At 46.4% G+C, this 22,446-nt stretch overlaps 1 protein-coding gene across 2 annotated transcripts in view; it reads right to left on the reverse strand.

Annotated features, from left to right (window-relative positions):
* FAM120C (family with sequence similarity 120 member C) overlaps positions 1–22,446 on the reverse strand; it is a 493,040-nt gene that overhangs the window by 288,180 nt on the left and 182,414 nt on the right. For both annotated transcript variants that reach the window (XM_086940173.1, XM_086940172.1), the window contains exon 8: positions 2,201–2,477. In XM_086940173.1, coding sequence (XP_086796299.1) covers positions 2,201–2,477 — 277 coding nt within the window. The remainder of the gene's footprint in view (positions 1–2,200; positions 2,478–22,446) is intronic.

The following is a 22,446-nucleotide window of genomic DNA, read 5'->3' on the forward strand; positions in this document are numbered from 1 at the left end:
TACAGTTTTTAGGGAAGGAACACAGGCCCTGGGTACCCGATTGGCAGGGACCCAGGACACACCAAGGAAAAGTGCACCAGGCAAAAAGTTGGGGGGGTTACTGCAACAAAAACCCACTTCCTTACACCCCGGTCTCGAGGAAACGTAGGTAGACGGCCTCTCTTCTGTTTGCCACTCCTCACTCAGCGGTGCGCCAATCGGCTCGGTGCCCTCTCACCTTCCACCTGCACAGGTCTGGAATACAGCTCCGGAGATGGCCCAGACAGCTAGGGCACAGCGGCGAAATCAATACTAGATCTTCAAGAGCGCCCGGGAGCCGCCATTTTGGGAGTGCAGTTCGGGTGGGCCGGCGGGATGAATATAGAGCATTGTGGAGTACAGAAATGCGATTCTTTAATCCCAGCACCAGCAGGCAGGCACCCTAACACTGCCCAATCCCATCAGGGGATGAGATGGAGCAATTTCAGGTAGATATTTGTCGGATGTTGGCTCGGCCGGGCAGAGCAGCACTAAGGTGAGGCCATTTTGCCGTGAGCCCTCTAGCGCCCCCGAGTGTGTGTCCCATTTATTGCCTCTCAGAGTAAAACAAATGCTTAACACTACCCTCTTATAAGCCTAACTGCCTGCCCACACTACCACAAAAGAGAGTGTTCGTATTATCTACTTTTGCCTCTGTAAAGCAATCAGGGACCCATTGGTCTCTCTGCCCAGTGTACTTCCTTTTAGCACACTATGTAGAGAGCCAGCTTCCTACACCAGCCAACTTAAAGTCTTGCATTACGCGAGTCAATGTGGTGGGAATGGCAGGACGAAGTGGAACTGTATTTGGACTGGTTGCGTTTCTTTGGCTTTTTGGTCTTACCTCAAAACTGCGACTTCGATGAAGAGTGATCGCGAGAGTGCACCTGCAGTCTTGACTTCAAACAAGACCATCCAGTCTTCAACTTCTTTCCGTATTTTGTGACATATAGATTAGCTTTGTGGTCACAGATTGCCTTTCAGCTTACCTTCAAAATTACAGCTGGCCTTCAAGATTTATACTCGCTCATCTGTCACAGGACACAGAGTTTTGTTTGGAGCAGAGTCACCCGAGGCAGAGCTGATGAGGTCTGTCATTGACATTCTGCTTATGGCAATCCTTGCACAGTTTTAACCCTGTTTTCGGTGCAGGACATGTCAATTGAACACTGGAAACAATCTGTCTGAACTCTAACAGCATCTAAAAGGAACTGATGTCAGCACGCAGAAGCAGCTGTGTATATTGGCTCGATGTCTTTTGGAAAATCGGGGCCCCTTACTTAAAGGATAAACCCTAGCAAGGTATAGTACTTTTTGTAAAAATAGAACCGTACACACCGGGTTACGTGCACTTCGATATATCATATCAGCAGGGTAGGGCCGACTTATGGCACTGGGATAATCACAGCAGAATATACTAATAGAATCATGTATATAGAGAAAAGAATAGAAGTAATTTGTTAGACGTTGTTGGTGAATTACATGTCGTAAAAGATAAAATACTAAACTACTATCTCTCATCATTTTAGCAACTGTTGATGTAAAATGCAGAATTCCTGAGGAAGGCGAACGGCCGAAACGCGTTGAAAGGAATATATTCTGTATTTAAAGAAAGAAGTTATAAATTGTTCAGATATTTTATGGATCATTTAATGCAAAATTATTGTCATGTGCTATATGTAAAAAAACTTTGCACAAAAATAACAAAAATGTGTTGATAAAATATAGAAATGAAATAAGATTTAAGAGAAAATAATTAGATACACTTTTAAGAAATAAAACTAGAAATACTTAACAGAAGCTACTTGGTGGAAATTGATTTATCCAAAACAACGTCTTCCTTACTCAAAAGCACAAGTGCACGTAACCCGGTGTGTACGGTTCTATTTTTACAAAAAATATATTGGCTCAATGTCACATCTGGGGCAGGACCAATTGGATGTGGAGACGCATAACACCACCTATGGGCATGTGACGGAATTGCTCTTTAAAATTATCCAGATCCAGTCTGGCACTTAGGGATATTCTAATAGCGAGGGATCTGCATTTAGAAGTATCTATCAGTAACCATTATCAATCAAATCAGCAATAATCAAGTAGTAAAGGCACACTGAACTTATCTGGCCACAAAATGACACAGATGCTGACTTTTAGATATCCAACTGCACCTAATCTTACTCACCTTTGTAAGCACATGGTAGATGTACGGATACATAAGTGCTCTCCGATGGCGATGTTCAGCTACCCGAAGAACTTCAGGTGCTACTGGTGGTAGAGGTGGGGTAGTGATGTCCATATGGTTTCTTGTCGACATGGAGAGTAATGATGGTATCTGAGTGCCTGCAGAGCTATTGAGGTTCGTAGTAGAATCGCCTGCACCAGACTGAGGTCCCCATCCAGGGGGCATTTTCTCACTAGATGGATCTTCCCAGCCAGACTTGTGTAAGTCCGCCACATGACTGACAAAAGACAAAAACAACTATTGACTTTTAAACCTTTAACTTTAAGACATCATGTAAAAAATGTCACTTATAACTTCAATAATAATGTTCTTATAAATTATGCTACAGAATTCAAGAACAGAAAGAAGGAAAAATTTGCCAATTGCTCTGAGGGTAAAGAATGATGCTGTAATTTAACTAACACTTCAATTTTCACATCCATTTGGCCATAAAAAGCGAAGACATCATGGTACAGGAAGCCATCTCCTTCATAAATAGAAACAACAATAAGTTTGTGACTAGTAAAGAGAAGACAGCCCTGCATAATGAGCACTCCCAACAACACAAAAAAGATCTTCTGAAGAAGTTTAAGCTGCTATTAACCCCTTCCAGGCTCATGACGAGCTGGGCTCGTCGTGGAGTACCCTCCTCGCACGCTGATGACGAGCCCAGCTCGTCATATATAATGGGAATAACGATTTCTCAGCACAGCAGGGGAATATGCTGAGCAGCCATGGGGTTAAGAAAAACACAGTCCCTCGACACCTCCTCCACTTTCTCAATCCCATGGTTACAGATAACCTTTGTATGAACTGTTCAAACAGCATGAACTGACAGCACTTTTAATTCTCTGATTGTTAAGTTTTAACAGTAATAGACTGCAGTAAATGAGTACATAGCTATAAACCAAGCTAATCACCACTCTTGCAGGCTGTTTAAAGTCTTTCAAGTCTTATTGGTATTTTTTTTATAAAACACAGATCAGCACCAGACAGCAAACAAGGAAAATGATGCTAGAAGATAAAAAGATGATGCTATAAAATGTTCATTATCTCACAAGCTGTCTCTTCCTGATCAATTAATTTGATCCATGATATTTTTTGACAGCCACTCATTTTATTTACAACTGTCTGACAGGAAAAGGATGCATAGGTTATGAAGATTATTTTCCGTTTTTTTGTTTTGTTTATTTGCCACAGGGGGCGCTTCACAAACTGTGAAGTCATTAAGGCTAAATGAATAAATGCAGGAAACCACACATTTCAAGTCTTGATAGTTCGAAACAACAATCAAAGAAATTCTGAGGTGAAAATGCATCATCCAAAAAGCAAGTGAGGAGGCGGGTGCTCTTCACCAGTGCCTCTAATGGTCATTCTGTACTGTGCACTGCTGGTGGACAGTCATGAACTCCCAGGTTTTCCAGAGTTGCCTAAATGTGCAAAGTCTAACTGTCAGGAAACCTATGCCCAAATAGTGTTAAGATACTAACAGCCCTCATCCAACAAAAACTATTTTAAGAAGTTCTTTAACACCTAATAAGACAAACTGTCCTGAAATACCAGAATGGTGGGAAGATTATGGGAATTAAAAGTAATCAAAAACCCTACACCTCAATACAGCGATAGCAGCCTACATGTGAAATAGGGAGCACTCCTCTGTCTTGCGTTTAAAGCATTCATGAAAGGTCTTCAGAGGGTCACTTCTAACAGGGTTCCACCAGCACCAGTATGGAACCTAAACATTGTCCTCACCGGATGCAGGGATTCCCCATTTAAGCTTTTACACTAATGTCCTCTCAAGCATCACTCTTGGAAAGTGGCACCTTTTCAGCTGGCAATAACGTCCCTACAATGCATTAGTGAACCGCAAGCCCTCACTTGGCAGGAACACTTTATCCAAATTCCGAAGGACAGGGTAGTGCTCAGGATTAATCTCAAGTTCCACCCTAAGGTGGTTTCTCCTTACCACCTTAACTAGATCATAGAGCTACCAGTATTTTTCTCTCAGCTACAGTCGGTAGCAGACAGAGCACTCTGCACCCTAGATGTGAAGCGCAAACTTGTATATTAAAGAGACAGAACCAAGTCTTCTTGCAAAGCAGACCAGCTGTTTGTAGCCTTTGCAAAACCCCACAAGGTTGAGCCTATATGTAATGCAGACATTTCCAGGTGGATAGTCAAGTGCATTCAGACTTGCTATCTTAAAGACAAGAAAGCCCTCCCTGTCACACCCAGGGCACACTCTACCCAGAAGAAGGCTGCAATTATGGCCCTTCTATACACTTACTAAACATTTAAACATTACTGTATGAATATTCTAGCCAGACAGTCTGAATGGCCTTTTTTTCAGACATCTGCATCATTCACACACTACTTATGACTTATGAAAGGAAGTGCTTTACAGTCTGTGCAGCGCATATGTATCTGCAGCAACACATGCTATGAATGGAAAATGTTGCTTACCCTGTAGCATTGGTTTATAAAGTGTAATACTGTAGATTCACATGTGCCCACCCTCCTTCCAAGATGTGTGTGATCCTGATCACAGGTCTCTTCTCTAATTTAATTACATTCTTTTTCATGCAACACATGTTTGCATCATATTGTGCTCCCTCACCATTCCATAATGATCTCAATCCACTGTGCGAAAAGCAATCTAAAATGAAGTCAGTGCCCACGCGCATCGCCAACTAAGTTAGGTGTCACTATTTATCTAGTGACTCAAAAGACTTCTTCGAAGAAAAATAATTTGCCAATGTCTACGCCCTACACTACATTGCAGGACTGTAGGAAACTGGAATTTTGTTGCAGTTGTCCCACCCCCTTTTATCCCCCAATAGAACTTCTAGATTCTGGTTTTTGACTCTGACAGTGCACAGAAGCCTGTTAACCAGTCTCCAGGGCTCTTTCCCTGAAGCAAAGTAATGGTCTAATTGTAGTATCTTTAGCACATACTTTAGCAACTGTAGAAAAGTGGGTGTCTGTTGCAGTAACCCCTCCTGCACACTTTTTGCCTGGCTTTTGATTCCACTTTGAGTGTACAGTACTGGGTCGCTGCTAATTAGGTTCCCAGTACCAGAGTTCTTTCCCTAAACCCATGCCACACTTGGAACAACTTCAGACCCCCGTAAGTCCTTAGTAAATGGTACCCCTGTTACTTAGGGCATGGGGACGGAAGAGGGTCCACTAGGGTGCCCTCACCAAGTCCATGCCACTGCAGCTTGCATGCCCTGGTGCAGTAAAAAACTCCAGTCGTCATGGCACACTGCCTGTGTGCCATGCTCCGCAGCAATGCCGCTCATCACCACCCCCTTTTCTGAATCGGAAGGTTTAGGTAAGTCATTCCTCTAGCAGGCCTTACAAGCCCTATAGCAGGGTGCACTATATCTCAGATGCATGAGCAGATACGACCCCACAATATTTACGTCCATTCCTTAATATTGTAAGTGCCAGGGAAGCCAGAGTGTTTAGTCCCAAGCAACTATCATTGAAAAACCAACATTAATGCCAGTGTTGGATTTATTAACACATGTACTCAAAGGGCACCGTAGAGGTGCCCCTTGAAAACCTATTAACCCTAGTGTGGTCTCTGACTGGCTCTAGGCAGCCTGCCACCACCAGACATGTTTCTTGAACCTTGGGTCAAGATCCCCCGCTCGCTGAGGCAAGAAACACAGTCCATCCTGGGTGGAGGTGTCACCAGGATGGGCACAGTGCTTAGAGGGAATCTTCAATCCATGTAATGCCAATCATCCATAGATAAATGGCATTACAATTCTCAAAACATTTACACATCTCAGGTATGGCCCCATCCTTGCCACTTCTCCTGCCTTCCAACCCCTATCCCTCCCTCCTTGACATTGTTTAGTAGTGCGCCTACCAACTTCATATTCTTCATAATACCAACTGACTTCTACTACTTGTATGATTGCCTCTAGATTATTCTGCAGGATAGCACATCCAACGAGAAAGTTCTCTGCCACATCTACCCACCAACATCCAATTTTAGGACATTTTATTGATTGTTGATCTCGCCCCATATCTTTTCGAATTCCTTCATGCATCCCATATTATATATATATATATATATATATATATATATATATACACACACATATATATTCCAACCGAAGATCAATCCTTAACTTCCATGCGGCGATAAGCACTGCACGAACTCCTTGTTACTTGTGCGAATAGTCTTTATTTAACTCTCATGCCCTGACGCGTTTCGGCCGGAGAAACCGGTCTTGATCACATGATATATTGAATATGCTACTTACCAGTATGCATCTGTTCTTGGCATGTAGGGCTGCTGACATTCATATCTGTGCATAGAACGCCGCCTAGTGTTGGGTCCGGATGATTGCACATTGTTGTCCTGGAAGAGTCTTCGAAGTATCACGAGATAGGTGGCTCCTCCCCTGGACTACAGTGCGCATGGGCATCCTCTCCATCCTCAGATTTTTTTTCGCCATTGTGGCAGAGATGGAGTGTAATACAGTGAGTGATGTCCATGCTAGATAGTAATTCTGAATGCTACAGCTGCTACAGGCGCCGGGGAGGAGGGTGGTCGATATGAATGTCAGCAGCCCTACATGCCAAGCAGATGCATACTGGTAAGTAGCATATTCGGTTCGAGGCATGTGGGCTGCTGAATTCATATCTGTGCATAGATTACATAGCAGTCCCTCCTGATAGTGGCGGCTGCCCGTGCCAGCTGCAGCAGTCTGAAAAAGAGTTTTGAGAACAGCCTGTCCTACAGCTGCCTGCTGTTTAGAATGCACATCTATGCAGTAGTGTTTCGTAAATGTATGTGTGGTGGACCAAGTGGCTGCCTTACATATCTCTTCTAAAGGAATATTCCCCAGGAAAGCCATGGACGCTCCTAACTTACGTGTGGAGTGTGCTCGTGGTGGAATGGTTAGTGTGCGTTTAGCCTTAGCAAAGCAAATCTGTATACACTTAACGATCCACTGGGCTATCCCTGCTTTGGAAATGGGGTTGCCTTTGTGTTGTGGAGAAAAGGCAACAAAAAGCTGTTTTGTTTTTCTGAAATCCTTTGTTCTGTCTATATAGTACATCAGAGCCCTTTTGACATCTAACGTGTGTAGGGATCTCTCTGCGACATTTTCTGGATTAGGGAAGAAAACTGGCAGTTCTATGGTCTGGTTCATGTGGAACTGCGAAATCACCTTAGGCATAAATGTAGGGTTGGTGCGTAATACAACCCTATTTGCGTGGACCTGGATGAATGGCTCTTGAATGGTTAGTGCCTGGAGTTCACTAACTCTCCTCAGTGAGGTAATGGCTACTAGGAAAGCAACTTTCCAGGTCAGAAATTGAATCTCACAAGAGTGTAGAGGTTCAAAAGGTGGTCCCATCAATCTGGTGAGGACCACATTCAGGTTCCAGACTGGTGACGGTGGGTGTCTGGGAGGAATCACTCTTAAGTCCTTCCAGAAAAGCTTTAATGGAAGGCACTCTGAATAATGTGAGGTGCTGCCTGTTCTGAAGATAGGCTGGTATGGCGGATAAATGTATACGAATGGAACTGTACGCTAGATTACATCTGTATAAATGCAACAAATAACAGATAATGTTTTGAATAGATGCATCCAGTGGGTTAATGTCATTGTTGGTACAATATATGACAAACCTTTTCCATTTAGCCGCACAGCATGCTCTGGTTGTGGGCCGTCTTGCCTCCTTGATGATATTCATACATTCTGGCGGCAAGTTGAGGTAGCCAAATTCTAGGACTTCAGGAGCCAGATTGCCAGGTTGAGCTGTTGCGGATCTGGATGCTGAATGTCGCCATGGCTCTGCGTCAAAAGCCTGGGTGTGAGGCGTAGCCTTTGATGCGGTACCACGGATAGTTCTAGAAACGTGGTGTACCATGGTTGGCGTGCCCACATTGGAGCAACCAGGATGAGGGTCATCGAGTGTTGCCGTAGTTTGCGTGCCACCAGCGGTATCAAAGGTGCTGGGGGGAAAAGCGTACGCAAATTTACCTGACCAGTTCATCCATATCGCATTGCCCTGCGACTGTGGATGTGGGAACCTGCTTGCGAAGCTTTGGCATTTTGCGTTTTCCCTTGTGGCGAACAGGTCTATCTGTGGATGACCCCACTGCTGGAAGTACGGTTGGAGCACTGATGGATGTATCTCCCACTCGTGCATCTGGTGGCTGTGTCTGCTGAGCAGATCCGCCATCTGGTTGTCCCTGCCCGGGAGGTGTTCCGCCATGAGGAAGATGTTCCTTTGAATGGCCCACTTCCACATGCTCTGAGCCAGATGAGACCACTGTGGAGAGTGTGTTCCTCCCTGCTTCTGTATGTAGTACATGGCAGTCATGTTGTCCGTCCGGATCAACACGACCTTGTTGCACAAGTGTACCTTGAAAGCTTTCATCGCCAGGAAGATTGCCATCAGTTCCAGAAGGTTGATGTGCATCTTCTTTTGCTGCGCTGTCCATAGTCCCTGCACTGTGTAGTGGAGTACATGAGCTCCCCAGCTCAGGAGAGATGCGTCCGCCGTCAGTACAATTTGTGGCACAGGCTCTTGCAAAGGTTTCGTGGGTTCCACCAATGCAGAGAGTTGAATGCCCGACCGCTCACCAACACTAGGTCTTTTAACTGTCCTTGAGCCTGATTCCACTGACGTGCTAAGCACTCCTGAAGCGGATGCATGTGTAGTCTCGCGTGCAGGACTATGAAAATGCAGGAGGCCATCATGCCTATCAACTGCATGAACACTTTTGCTGGAAGCGAGTGTTGAGGTCTGAATTTTTGTATCAGCAATTGCATGCTGTTTATTCTCGCTGAATTTGGCTGAGCTTTGGCTGCCAGAGTGTTTATTGTCGCGCCCAGGTATTGTCGCACGTGGGCGGGCTGAAGATGTGACTTTGGATAATTCAGTGAGAATCCCAGACTGTGAAGAAGATGAATGGTGTGGGACATGTGGCTGGCACACTGCTGGGCCGTCTTTGCTTGAATAAGCCAGTCGTCCAGATAAGGGTAGACATGTATGTGCTGTCTCCTGAGGTGTGCTGCTACTGTCGCCAGGCACTTTGTGAACACCCTGGGTGCTGTCGTTACTCCGAAAGGGAGGACTTTGAACTGATAATGTTGATGTTGAATAGCGGACCTGAGATACGGTCTGTGTGATGGGTGTATGGGTATATGGAAATACGCATCTTTTAGATCCAGTGTTGCGAGGACGTCTCCCTGACTGAGTAATGGCAGAACTTGCTGTAAGGTGAGCATATGAAAATGCGCTGACAGAATGTAACTGTTTAGAGGCCTGAGGTTCAGTATAGGTCTGAGAGACCCGTCCTTTTTGGGTATTAAAAAGTACAGAGAGTACACCCCTGACCCTTGGTCTTCTACAGGCACGAGCTCTTGCAGCATGCTGACGACCTCCTGCTGCAATAAGTGTAAGTGCTCTGCGGACATAGGACGGTGTCTTGGTGGGATGTTGGGTGGAGTGGACGTTAATTCCAGACAATACCTGTACTGTACAATGTCTCTCACCCACCGGTCTGTGGTGATGGACTTCCAGACTGGCAGGAACTGTTGTAGTCTCCCCCCGACAGGTGTTATATGGTCGGGGGCAGTGACAGGGCGTCACTGTTTGATATTGGCAGAGGATCTGGAACTGTTGTTTCCTCTGCCTCTGCCCTTGATGTTGTTTCCACGATATCCACCCCGGTTGTTCTTATTGTAGTTGGATTGTGTACCTCCCTTATTGTATTGTGTCTGTTGTGTTGACTGGCCCCTTGAGGGGCCAGAGTATTGGAGCGACAAAAGGAGCCACCCCGAAACTGCTGTGAATGCAGAGCCTCCATAGACTTTGCAGTCTCCGTTTCTTTTTTAAGTGTTTCAAGGGTGGTGTCAACCTCAGGTCCGAATAAGTAGTGTGGGTTAACTGGCTGATTGAGGATAGAAATTTGTATTTCAGGTTTGAATCCTGAAATTCTCAACCAGGCGTGTCTCCTTAACATAACGCTAGTTTTGATGGCCCTGGCTGCAGTGTCAGCTGCGTCTAGAGCGCACTTGATGGAAGCATTGGTTATCAGTTTCCCCTCCTGGATGAGTAGTTCTGCCCCCACCTTGTACTGATCAGGTAGGTGTTGCAACAGTGTCTCAAGGGTATTGTGAGAAGTTGGCCTGATATATAATGTTCACTATTCTAGTGAGCACTTTGTATCAGTCCAAACAACCCTTATGGTGATTGGTTGTAAGTCAACCTTATAGACCAGCTATCCTAGTAGCGTGGATACGAGCAGTCTTCGGGCTAAACTCTAGAGGGCGTGTTAAGCCAGCTGTTATACCATCACATATACCCCTTGAACACCAAGTGAAAGGACACCACACAAGTGTTATGAAAATAAACAGTGTATTTATTTAGATCACAACAGCCCTGTACTCTTTATGAGGACAAGGTACTAAGCACACAACAAAACCCTTACGAAAATACTTTAAGTTGCACAATTTACACAAATGCCCGAGGGGCACGAAAAACCATATACTCTGAAAATGGAATGAGAAATTACTAGCAGGTAAGTACTGGACTATTAGGCTTTGGAATCGCTAGGACTACGTTACTGAACCTTCAGATTACTAGTAGGAGGCCTAGGGGACTCGGGTGCAGAGTGTGCACTCTCACGCGGGATGCGGGACAAAGTCTATGGAGGCTAGTAAAGACAAAGTTAGTGTTCTCGGGCGAACCCGATAAGGTAGGTCGAAAACGACTGTGGATCTGGACCCTTAGATAGTGAGGCTATGCTGGGGCACCGAAATGCCGAAGTTACCTAGCCCAGGGGCTGCAGCTGCATAGGTCTGAAAAGACGTCGGGAATCCTTGTTGACGAACCAGGAGCCTGAAGAAAGAAGGTGCTGGCAGGCGACCAGTGAAGATAGTTCGAGTGATCCAAGCCTGGATCGAAGATGGATGACACCTGAAAGCAGAGGGGACCAAGTTCTTAATCACTAGCCAGTGATTGTGTGGGCACCAGGATGGCACCGGGCGAAGTCACCTCGACCAGGTGAGTGGGCGACGCTGGGCTCTGCAGTCTCACGGACCAGGAGGCGTTTTCGGCGACCAGGATGGAGGTGCGAGCTGTCCAACGATGGTTGATGCTGTCGACGTCGCTGGACCCAGGATTGGGGCAACAAGTCTTGGCAAATTCAAGCCCACGCGGTGGACCTAAAATGGCGTCTGGAGTGGACCAGGAGGGTCCGGGGTGCTCCTCTTCTGGAAGGGAGCAATGGCCAGTCTGGAGCAACCAGACCAGCAGACCAGCACACACCACCAACTAATCCGAAAGGCCAAGAAAACAGCATTCAAGGATCGACTTGACAACAACGCCCACAACAGCAACGAACTTTTCAACATTGTCAAGGAATTTTCCAATCCCTCGGCCAACTCCAACGACATCACCCCCTCTCAAGCCCTCTGCGACTCCCTAGCCTCATTCTTCCACAACAAGATTGCAGACATCCACAACAGCTTCGACAACCAACCCGGAGACCAACCCGCCCAACCATATGCTGAACATTCTCCCCACGTGAACACCCTTAACGACTGGAACCCAATCTCCACTGAGGACACCATCCGCCTGATGAACTCCATCCACTCAGGATCCCCCACAGACCCATGTCCTCACCACATCTTCAACAAAGCAGACTCCGTCATAGCACCGCACCTCCGAGACGTCATCAACTGCTCCTTCAACTCCGCAACCTAACCTGAGAGCTGGAAACACGCTGAACTCACCGCCCTTCTGAAAAAACCCACAGCGGACCCCACCGAACTCAAAAATTACCGCCCCATCTCGCTCCTTCCATTCCCGGCAAAAGTAATCGAGAAAGCTGTCAACAGCCAGCTCGCCGCTTTCCTCGAAGCCAACAAATCCCTCGACTCCTCACAATCTGGCTTCCGAGCTAAACACAGCACTGAGACCGCCCTCATCGCAGCAACAGACGACATTCGAACTCTACTGGACAATGGAGACACAGTTGCCCTCATCCTCCTCGACCTCTCTGCAGCCTTCGACACAGTCTGCCACAGCACCCTTTTACAACGCCACAGTAACATCGGAATACAAGGAAAAGCACTTGAATGGATCACCTCGTTCCTCTCCGGAAGAACCCAGAGAGTCCGCCTTCCACCATTCAAGTCCGAGGCCACTGAAGTCATCTGTGGCGTACCACAAGGATCCTCACTCAGCCCCACCCTCTTCAACGTATACATGAGCCCCCTCGCGACCATCGCCCGCCAACACAACCTCAACATCATCTCTTACGCGGATGACACTCAACTAATCCTTTCTCTCACCAATGACCCCAGCACCGCCAAAACTAACCTACACGAAGGAATGAAAGAAGTTGCCGAATGGATGAAACTCAGCCGTCTGAAACTGAACTCAGATAAAACAGAAGTCCTCATATTAGGTACATCCCCCTCTGCATGGGACGACTCTTGGTGGCCGGAAGCCCTTGGAAAAGCACCCATCCCGACAGACCACGCACGGAACCTAGGCGTCATCCTGGACTCTTCACTCTCAATGAACAGACAAGTCAGCGCCGTATCCTCATCCTGCTTCAACATTCTTCGCATGCTCAAAAAAACATTTCGCTGGATCCCCACCGAAACCAGGAAAACAGTCACCCATGCTCTGGTAACAAGCCGACTGGACTACGGAAACACCCTCTACGCAGGTACTACCGCTAAACTCCAGAAGAAACTCCAACGCATCCAAAACGCCTCAGCCAGAATCATATTAGACATCCCGCGCAACGAACACATCTCTGGTCACCTGAAAGACCTCCACTGGCTACCCGTCAATAAGAGAATCACTTTCCGACTGCTAACCCACGCACACAAATCACTCTATGACATCGGACCAGAATGCCTCAACTCACGACTGTCCTTCTACACCCCCTCCCGCCAACTACGTTCTTCCAGCCAAGCCCTCGCCACTGTACCTCGCATCAACAAGACCACCATGGGAGGCAGATCCTTCTCATACCTGGCTGCTAAAACATGGAACTCACTCCCTACTTACCTTCGCCTTACCCAGAACCACCTAGCATTCAGAAAGCAACTTAAAACGTGGATATTTGACAAATAATCCTCCTCCCCTTCCTAAGCGCCTTGAGACCCTCTGGGTATGTAGTGCGCTATATAAATTCTTTGACTTGACTTGACTTGACTTGTTGTCGTCGTTGATCGTCGTCGGGAAGGCCACAAGCCAGCGGGCTAGTAGCCAGACAACGCGGTGAGCAGCAAAAAGCAGAAGGGCCCCACGCAGATCGTGGAGATGCTGGGGGGCTGGACTTCGATGCTTGGAGCTGCTCAGGGTCTGGGCTTCTCGGACCCCAAAGCACTCACCAGAGGATCCCTCGGAGGTCGTGCTGGATAGAAGTCGTGCAGTTCTGATGATGGCCGGTCCCTCGAGGTCTCGTCGCACCTACGATTCTCAGCTTAGCTGTAGAGGTAGGTAGAGGTCAGAGGTGCCAGGGAAGCCGGGTCTCGTCGTGCTGGTCGGTCGGATTCCTGAGGAAGGACGTGCAGCAAACCGCAGAGTTCTTAGATGGTGCCTGCGGATGCAGGGTGACTACTCCTTAGCCACAAGGGAGAAATCTTGAGAAGAAGTCGAGAGTTCCTTTCGTAGAAAGTAGTTTCTGGATTCAAAGATGATTCAATTTGGAAGGGTCCCCGCTCCTGCCTTTTATCTTAAAGAAAGGGGTGGGTACGCGACTAGGTCCTGCCCTAGGGGTGGGACCAGGAAGGGGGGTGGTTACACCCCTCTCCCATGCCGGACTTTCCCCAGGCCAGGGGCTGGTGTGCCCCTGGAAATGGTTCTAGCCGGCAGATGCGTAGTGAGCACCGGGGTGCCACTTGCAGTCACCTTCCTGTAAAGCCCTGCCTACCCAGGATACACAAAACCCTGTCTGGGATGGTGCTAGCACCTCCCCTGACAGGAAACCTTTTGTCCAAGCTCTCCTCGCTGGAAGGACTCTCAGCAGCAGGAGGTCAGACTCGTGTCTGTGGTGGCAGCATCCATTTTGTGGAGCTGAGGCTTCAGTTAACTTTAACCGGGGTTCACAGTTACATACATGTTGTGTCCCTCTAGAAGGGTGGAATGCTAACCCCGTCGCCAGAATTGGCGAGGGGTTAGTATTCCAATTCGTATGACACCTTACTCGACATGTTTTGATAAAGCAATACCAAAGATAGCATTTAACCGCAAGGATTATAATGCACTTAAGAGTATATGGTATGCGTTATCATGGAACAGCCATTAGGACTTGGTTCCGCAAGGTGCAGACGGGCTCAGCTCATGCCAGAGCACCATCTCACACGATTCCAAGCACTCTGCCTTCAGGATTGTCAAGGCCTGCCATAGGAGTGACTGATAGGAATCTGTGTGTCCATTTTTAGGGTTAGATATAGGTATACTATATCTAAAGCAAAGGGTGATTACACCACCTTGCCCCAGCTGTCGTGCAGCCAGTTGTGTCAGATTTAGATGGCCATCCAGGGGTGGCATAATACATGCTTCAGCCCCTGGTAGGCCCTGGGTACACCTATGCCCTGAGTTACAGGGTCTGATAAGGTGGCCCAGTACCAATTGGAAATGTACCTAAGGTACATGGAATCCATTTTAGAGAGAGAGCAGTAGGCCTGGGGTCCTGATTGGCAGGGCCCCAGGTCAACTAAGTCGGAAAACCAGCAAAACACCAGGCAAAAAAAGTTGGGGGTAACCATAGTCAGGTATCCACCTTTCTACAGGTATCATAATGTGACCTGTCATATCTGGCCAAGAGTGCCTGAGTGTTGGCAATGCACCAGATGTTAGCCGCCTGCGCAGCCACTCTTTTTCCTGAAGTTTTCATAACTTTTGACTCTTTGTCAGGAGGAGGAGCATCACCTGTAGTCTGAGAGTTTGCTCTCTTACGTGCATTAGAAAAAAACAATGAGTCCAATGGCAACTGTCCCCTTATATAAGTAGGGTCCGCAGGGGCCGGTCTATATTTCTTCTCAATCCTTGGGTTTAACACCCTGGCTCTAATGGTGTCTTTAAAAATGTCACCAGCATGCTTAAGGACCCCTTTTAGCATGGGTAGGGTTTTGACTGTCCTTTCTGAAGTGGAAAAGGTGTCGACCAGAAAGTCTTCATCCACAGGGTCAGCATGTAGCTCGACATCATGATTACTGGCTGCCCTTTCAATAAGGGCGTTAAAGGCCGTTGTGTCCTTAGTAGAAGATGTTTTCACACTGTACACATGAGTGTCAGGGCCAGTCTGCGGATCCCTTGAGTCAGCAGGGTCCGCCCATGTTTGGGCTTGATCATCGGGATCAGTGTCCACATGATAGAGGTCATCCTCATGTTCATCATCCCCTGCATCCACATCTGAGTATGTTGGGGAAAATTTTTGAGGTTCCTGTCCATAGTGATGGAGGGGTTCCACAAGAGCTGGAGATGTTGTCGAGACTCTTCTTCTTCAAGGGAATCTTATATGATTCCATGGGTGTTTCTGGCATTAATTTTATTTTGTATATGGACAGTCTACCAGTTTCTGAGTCGATGAATTGCCTCGGCTCCTGGTCTTCAGGCTCTTCTGCAGCCTCCATTTCCGCCGACACTTGTTTAGTGGCGCCGATAGCTTGTTTCGGCTCGAACATCTTCGGACGCATCGAGGGTGGCAACCCGAATTTGATAGGTGTCGACGCGGTTTGAACTTGTCCGACCAGCTTCGGTGTCGGGGCCTTCTCTGGTCCGACCACTGTAGCCTTATACTTGATGCGTTGGAGTGACTCCGACACTTCCTTGGCTATGAATGGACTAGGGCGCGTCGACTCGACAGGGTCCTTGGAGCCAGTCTTCGACTTGTCCATAGGCCTCGACCGAGGATCGATCCCATCCTTCTGTTCGAGCCTTTTGTGTGAATCGACTCCCTTCGGCGTCGGCCTTGGTGGTTCGACCGCCTTGACCTTGGTCTTTGGTGCCCAAACCATCGGCTCGATGACCTTCTTGAGCTTTCCGGCATCGACGGACATTTTCTTTTTCTTCGGCTCCGAGGGGTTTGAGGCCTTGGAGCCGACCAGAGTCACTTGCACTTTCGGTTTCGGTTTTGGCAATGATGCTGTCGGTTTCGATTTCTTTGTATCGACCGATGGCGGTTTCGAAACCGAAGGCTCTTTAGTAATATTCGAAGCCGGGCTTTTATGCGGGGCTGTAAAACGATATTTGTAGATCTTGGGTAAGGCCTAGTGGTGATCCCTCGACCTGAGCCTTATTGAGTGCGTTATCGTCGGCCCCCGTACAGCCGGTTGGGCCTAGCTCTTCGCCTGAGCTATCTTCTACGGCCCCAAGGGCCTCCACGTCGTCTCCTACCTCATCGACGACGTTTTCGTCTTCTTCTTGCACCGCTTCGTCTTCGGCATCATACTCGGAGTCATGGCCCAAAGGCGGATCGGAGCAGTATTCCTGATCCCCCAGATCAACGGCCTCTTCGTCTTCAGTCCCAAAGATGTTCACGGGAACAGGCGCTGACTTCTTTGACTCTAATTGAGCCGCGCGTCGAATCTTAAGAGTTTTCTTTGACCTGAACCGGGCACAGACCATACAGTTGGCTTCGTTGTGGTCTGGGGAGAGGCACTTGTTGCACACTGGGTGGACATCGATGTGCGGGTATTTTGCATTGCAAAGGGGACACCTCTTGAATGGACTTCTTTCCATTTGAGATCGAAGATCGGGTCGAGTGTGGAAAGAAAAACCTGTCGAGTCCTCGATGTCCTCTCGAAACAAAGGCACTGATACCGAACGAAACGATACCGACGCTGTCGAAAGCCTTTTGGCTTTGTAGAAAGTTTTCCTAACTTGAGCTAAAATAGTAACATCCGAACCCAATGGCGGAAAAAAACCAATCTGAGGATGGAGAGGATGCCCATGCGCACTGTAGTCCAGGGGAGGAGCCACCTATCTCGTGATACTTCGAAGACTCTTCCAGTACAACAATGTGCAATCATCCGGAACCAACACTAGGCGGCGATCTATGCACAGATATGAATTCAGCAGCCCACATGCCTCGAACATATATATATAATATATCTCCAATAAGCTGCACTGTTCCATACCTAATTTTTAGTCGCGATAGCAGAGTTGTGTTTCTTCTCTCAATTTCTGGGAAACATCCGATTTGGCTACCATGTATCCCGTGTAAGCAGGATCCTTTGGCCTAGTGTTAGGTCTGTGGGACCCCAAATACCCTGTATAGCTACCTGAGGTTTTAGATCCATGGGCATTCCAACGGAGAGTCCAACAATGAGTCACACACCCAATACCAGAATGAACACAATCTGTGACAGGTCCAGATTGTATATAGTAGTCTGCCTTCCATCCCAATACCTCAGAAACACATCACATTCACTGTTTTCCCTATTTAGTAAAGTAGTACCCTAGTGTGATGCGCCCCTTGCAATATTTTAGGTTAGATCACTTTGTAACTGGCTTTTAGCGCTGTTGCAGCAGGGAATCCAAGTTCCGTTTACCAATCTATATCTATCTCCCCTACATCCTGTTCTATCTTCACTTCAGCCATGCAATGGAACCCATTGTATTTCTCATAAGTGTGCTGTAGGTCAGGGAGATACGTTTTTTCTCTATTCTGCCATCCAACATCAGCCCCTCTAGCGGGGATTCTCTTGTGTTTCTTCCTCGCACGTATGCTGTCATGGAGCGCGTCTCAACTGCTTGCACCGCTGCCACTGTCGCTGGCATTTGGTATTCTACCTGTAAGTGTTCAAACAGAACCATTCCATTCACATTCTAGACACCAGCAAATGTAGAGAGGCCTACAATGTCCCATCCCCGAAAAACCTGCATTGTGGCGATCTGCGGCAGCCTGGTCCCTTCCCACAGAGGGCTTTTGGGGATCAGTCGCTTGTCCCACTTAATTTCTCTATGCAATCTAGACCAGCTATCTACTACTAACTTGGTGGCATGCCCTGCTTTTCGCTTACAGCACTTGTAGGTAACTCCCATCAACCACGCCTTCCCTTTCCAACCATAAAGCTGGGTCAGCGAAGTCCAAATAGGCACAATCACTAACCACCCCAACCTGAGCCGCTTCGTAATAGGTTCTCACGTTGGGAACGGCTATGCCACCATCATATTTGCTGCACTGGAGAACGCGTATTGCTATCGGAGGCTGCCCCACATTAATGTTCTGTTCATACTATCTACACCTGAGAAAAAAGCATTCAGAATTTTATATGGGCAGTTCTGGAGGATGTACAATAACCGTGGTAGTGCAATCGTTTTCAACACAGCTGCCCTGCCTAGAAGAGACAGCAGCAGTTTATGCCAGTGTCTCATGTCCCTTTCTAGTCACAGAATCGCTGGTGACAGGTTGGCGCCATAGTGTACTGTTGCACTCCTAGCTACATATCAGTTCATTTTGATGCTTCAAAGTTGACGATATTTTCCACCAAGGTGGGGAGATGTTAATTACGTTTTCAATGGAGATTCTCATGAATGAGAATCAGGATTACAGGTAAGAAACCAATCTTTCATCTTTCGAGGATCTCTATTAATAATCTTAGGCACTAAATAGATTAGCTAGCTCATGCCAGACTTTGTAAGTGAAGAGATCAAAAACAGATCCATAGACCACAGAATAGAGATTTTTCAAGGAGGCCTATCCCACTTGGGGATTTGCTCTAGACTCTCAATCGGGACAATAGCGTGCTTTATAGATCTCAAAAATGTGAATATTTCTCAACAAAGCAGCAGTAACTGCTTTACCTCTTGCTGAATGGGCATTTGGTCCATGGATAAAGCTCTGTTAACTTTTTGATTCCACAGAAGAATGCAAGAAATTATCCATCTAGTCAGGGATTGTTTCAATGTGGCAAACCCTGCCTGTAATGGACCATAGTTGCCAAAACTGGACTTTAAGTATTTGGTCTTACATACATAAAACTTTCAAAGTCTTCTCATGTCAAGTGTGTAGAGAGACCTTTCTGCAGTAGAGTGGGATTCTAAAATAAATAACTTTGTTTTGTTAAACACTAAAGAATGAAACTACCATAGGGAGGAACTTGGGGTGAGTTTTCATTACTACTCCATTACTGTGAAATACTATATAAGGTTTAAGAACATTTAGGGCCTGTATCTCGGCAACCCTGCATGCAGATATTTTCACAACCAGGAAAGTGGCCTTCGCACAAAGATGCTGTAAGGGAGCCTTATGAATAAACTTGAGGGCAGGGCCCATGACTGCCCTGCAGGAAATCACTAACTACAAGGAATTTCAAAAAAGAAAAGTTTGTCAATTACATTTTCTGCATGCAGTGAATGTTGATACATGGATTTTTATAAAATAATATTAAAGCTCAGCTTTGGTTAAATGAAGAAGACCGGTAAGTATAATTTTAAGGGACCCAGCCTTCCTCCTCCGCCCCATCACAGGTGGCAGGTGAGTTTATTTTTATGGTACCCAAGCGATCCTGGGTACAAGATGAAAACATTGCTGCACGTTTTCGTGTCTGGGGTAGTAGCAGGGTTGCTTAAGGCACTGATAACGATTTGCCAGGAAAAAACTAGGATTAAAGAGAAGTATGTTTCCTTCTCTTCTATTGGAACCTCATCAATTGTCTGTTGCACTGATTAGACTACAAAGCCCTTGTTATCAAAACAGGCAGATATGAAAACAAAACAGAATTAGCGAGAATGTAAACAGGTTCCTCAAAGTTGCCTGTACTTATTGGGCATCTGCTTGAGTCTAAATCGAGACAATAGTGTCTCACAAATATGTGTCCAGACCTCCATGTACTAGCATTGTATATCTAAAATAGGGACATTTGTCAGAGCTGTGATAGCTTTCTCTAGGTCAAAGGTGCTTTAAACCTATTGGGGAAAGATTTATTTATGAATTATCGACCTTGAGATGGACTGAATTGTCATAGGTAGAGGATAAGTTACTTACCTGAAATCCTAGTTCTCTTCCAGGAGTACCCTCATGAAAGCCATAAGCACTGAATATTCCCACCCATGCGGGGGGACCCCGGAAATATTAAAAAATATATATGAAAACATATATATAGACATATATTTTTTTCCCACATCAATGCAGCCTCTATAAAGGAGACTAACCAATATAACAATAATTAACTGCTTTTGCATTCACATACTATAGAATATAGGCCACAGGAGGGAAAGCATTACTTGAACTCATTTTAATGAGTAGACCACCTGAGGTCTCTATTCTATAGTATGTGAATGCAAAAACAGGTATTTATTGTTACAGTGGTTAGCCTCCTATACAGAGGCTGCATTGATGTGGGAAACGGAAAATGCTACTTACCAGTATGCATCTGTTGTTGGCATGTAGAGCTGCAGAGTTGTACACTTAGCATTAGATCGCCACCTGGTGTTGGGCTCGGATGATTGCATGTTGTTGTCGTCTTGGAAGAAGTCTTTGTAGTCACGAGATAGGGGACTCCTCCCTTGGACGATAGTGCGCATGGGCATCGGCTCCATCCGTAGATTGTTTTTCGCCATGATGGGAAATGATGGAGTTAGTAGAAGTAAAGAAAAAAGATGTCCATGCGTGTGCATCTAAGTAAGATAAAACTGGAACAGATACAGGTCCTGGGGAGGCGGGAGGGCTTGTACAACTCTGCAGCTCTACATGCCAAGAACAGATGCATACTGCTAAGTAGCATTTTCCGTTCGAGGCATTTGAGCTGCAGATTGTACACTTAGCATCGATTGTGCAGCAGTGTCTCCCCTAGCAGTGGTCACCTGTATCTGTTGCAGTAGTTTGGAAGAGAGTTTTAAGGACGAAGCCTTTTGCCACTGTTTTTGCAGTTGTTCTTGAAAAGGCCTCATCTTCAGTCTGGATAGTGGCACCAGATTTATTGCTGAAGAGCACATCTCCAGGAGCGACTTTTACATTCGCACAGCAACTAACACTTTTTTAGGTCTTGCCTATACAGCGCGCATGCGCTGCTTAGGAGGAGACCTTTAGGAATTGATTAACTTTTACGGCTAAAAACGTGCACGCTTTGCGTTGCTTTCAATGGCAATGCATGCACGTTTGGGGATTCCCTTGCAGTAGAAAGCTTTGAAACCATCTGTTTGAAATTAACTTGCAAACAGATGGTGCCCCTGCTTGCTCCCACAAGGGAAACGACCCACTGAAACCCCTTTGAGAGGGGCCCCGCTTGTCTTCCCTTCTCGCTGTCTTCAAGTCTTCCTTTTGCGTTTATGTTACTCTTTCACTCACCTTATGTTATTATTCTTTCTAGTCGTTTATTTTCCGTTTATTTTTCCTTGTTCACTTTCTGTATTTTGCTCGCTAGTTTTAGTTTATTTTTCCTAGTTTATTTTATGTTTCACATTCAGTATTTTGCTCGCTTCTCTTCTACCCAGTGTTAAAAAGCAGAAATAGGCATGGCTAAGGCAATCTGACATTCTCTTAGAGAGGACATTGTATTAATCTCGGAGGAGCCTAGAAAAGGGAACTGCTAAACACACTAGGGCTAGGGAAGAAAGACATGCTCGAGAAAGCATTCACGAGCCGAGTCGTCCAATGAGGGACGTGATGCGCGTGTGCGCGAGGCTGCTCATATTTATAGCCCTCTCTCCCAATCGATCCTACGCTGCGTGCAACACACAATTCAGGACAATAACTGGACCATGCATGTGAGTTTCACCTTGTGTTCAGTTATGCGACTCGGAAGTGCTGAAATTCTGGACAAATGACATTCATTAAAAGTAAGGCTAGTGGGCATTAGGTTTTATTCAAGCATGTAATTAACGGGCAAGTGGTCACCTTAATGCTGGGTTTCAGGATTTTGACACTGACATTAAGGAGCTGCCCCCCCGTAACACTAGGATACATATGAGTGGAGCACTGAAGCTGAGTATCCGTCAGGCTCTAGCTACCCAGGCAGATCATGGAGAAAAGCAGCAGGAGGTTCTTGTGAAGGTGAGTTGTTTAAGTCTACTGCTCTGATGTATGTATTTACACATCACCCGTAATAATAGGTGCATACAAAAATGCGTTAAATATGTGCAGTTTAATTCTCCTTTCTGTAACGGCACCTGGGTTATCAAATTGAATGGCATATGTGTACAATGTCCACTTGTCAAGTAGGACACTGCACCTGGGTTATATATTGAATGGACAT

This window comes from Lissotriton vulgaris, chromosome 10 (assembly GCF_964263255.1).
Source record: "Lissotriton vulgaris chromosome 10, aLisVul1.2, whole genome shotgun sequence".
NCBI classification, from domain to species: domain Eukaryota; kingdom Metazoa; phylum Chordata; class Amphibia; order Caudata; family Salamandridae; genus Lissotriton; species Lissotriton vulgaris.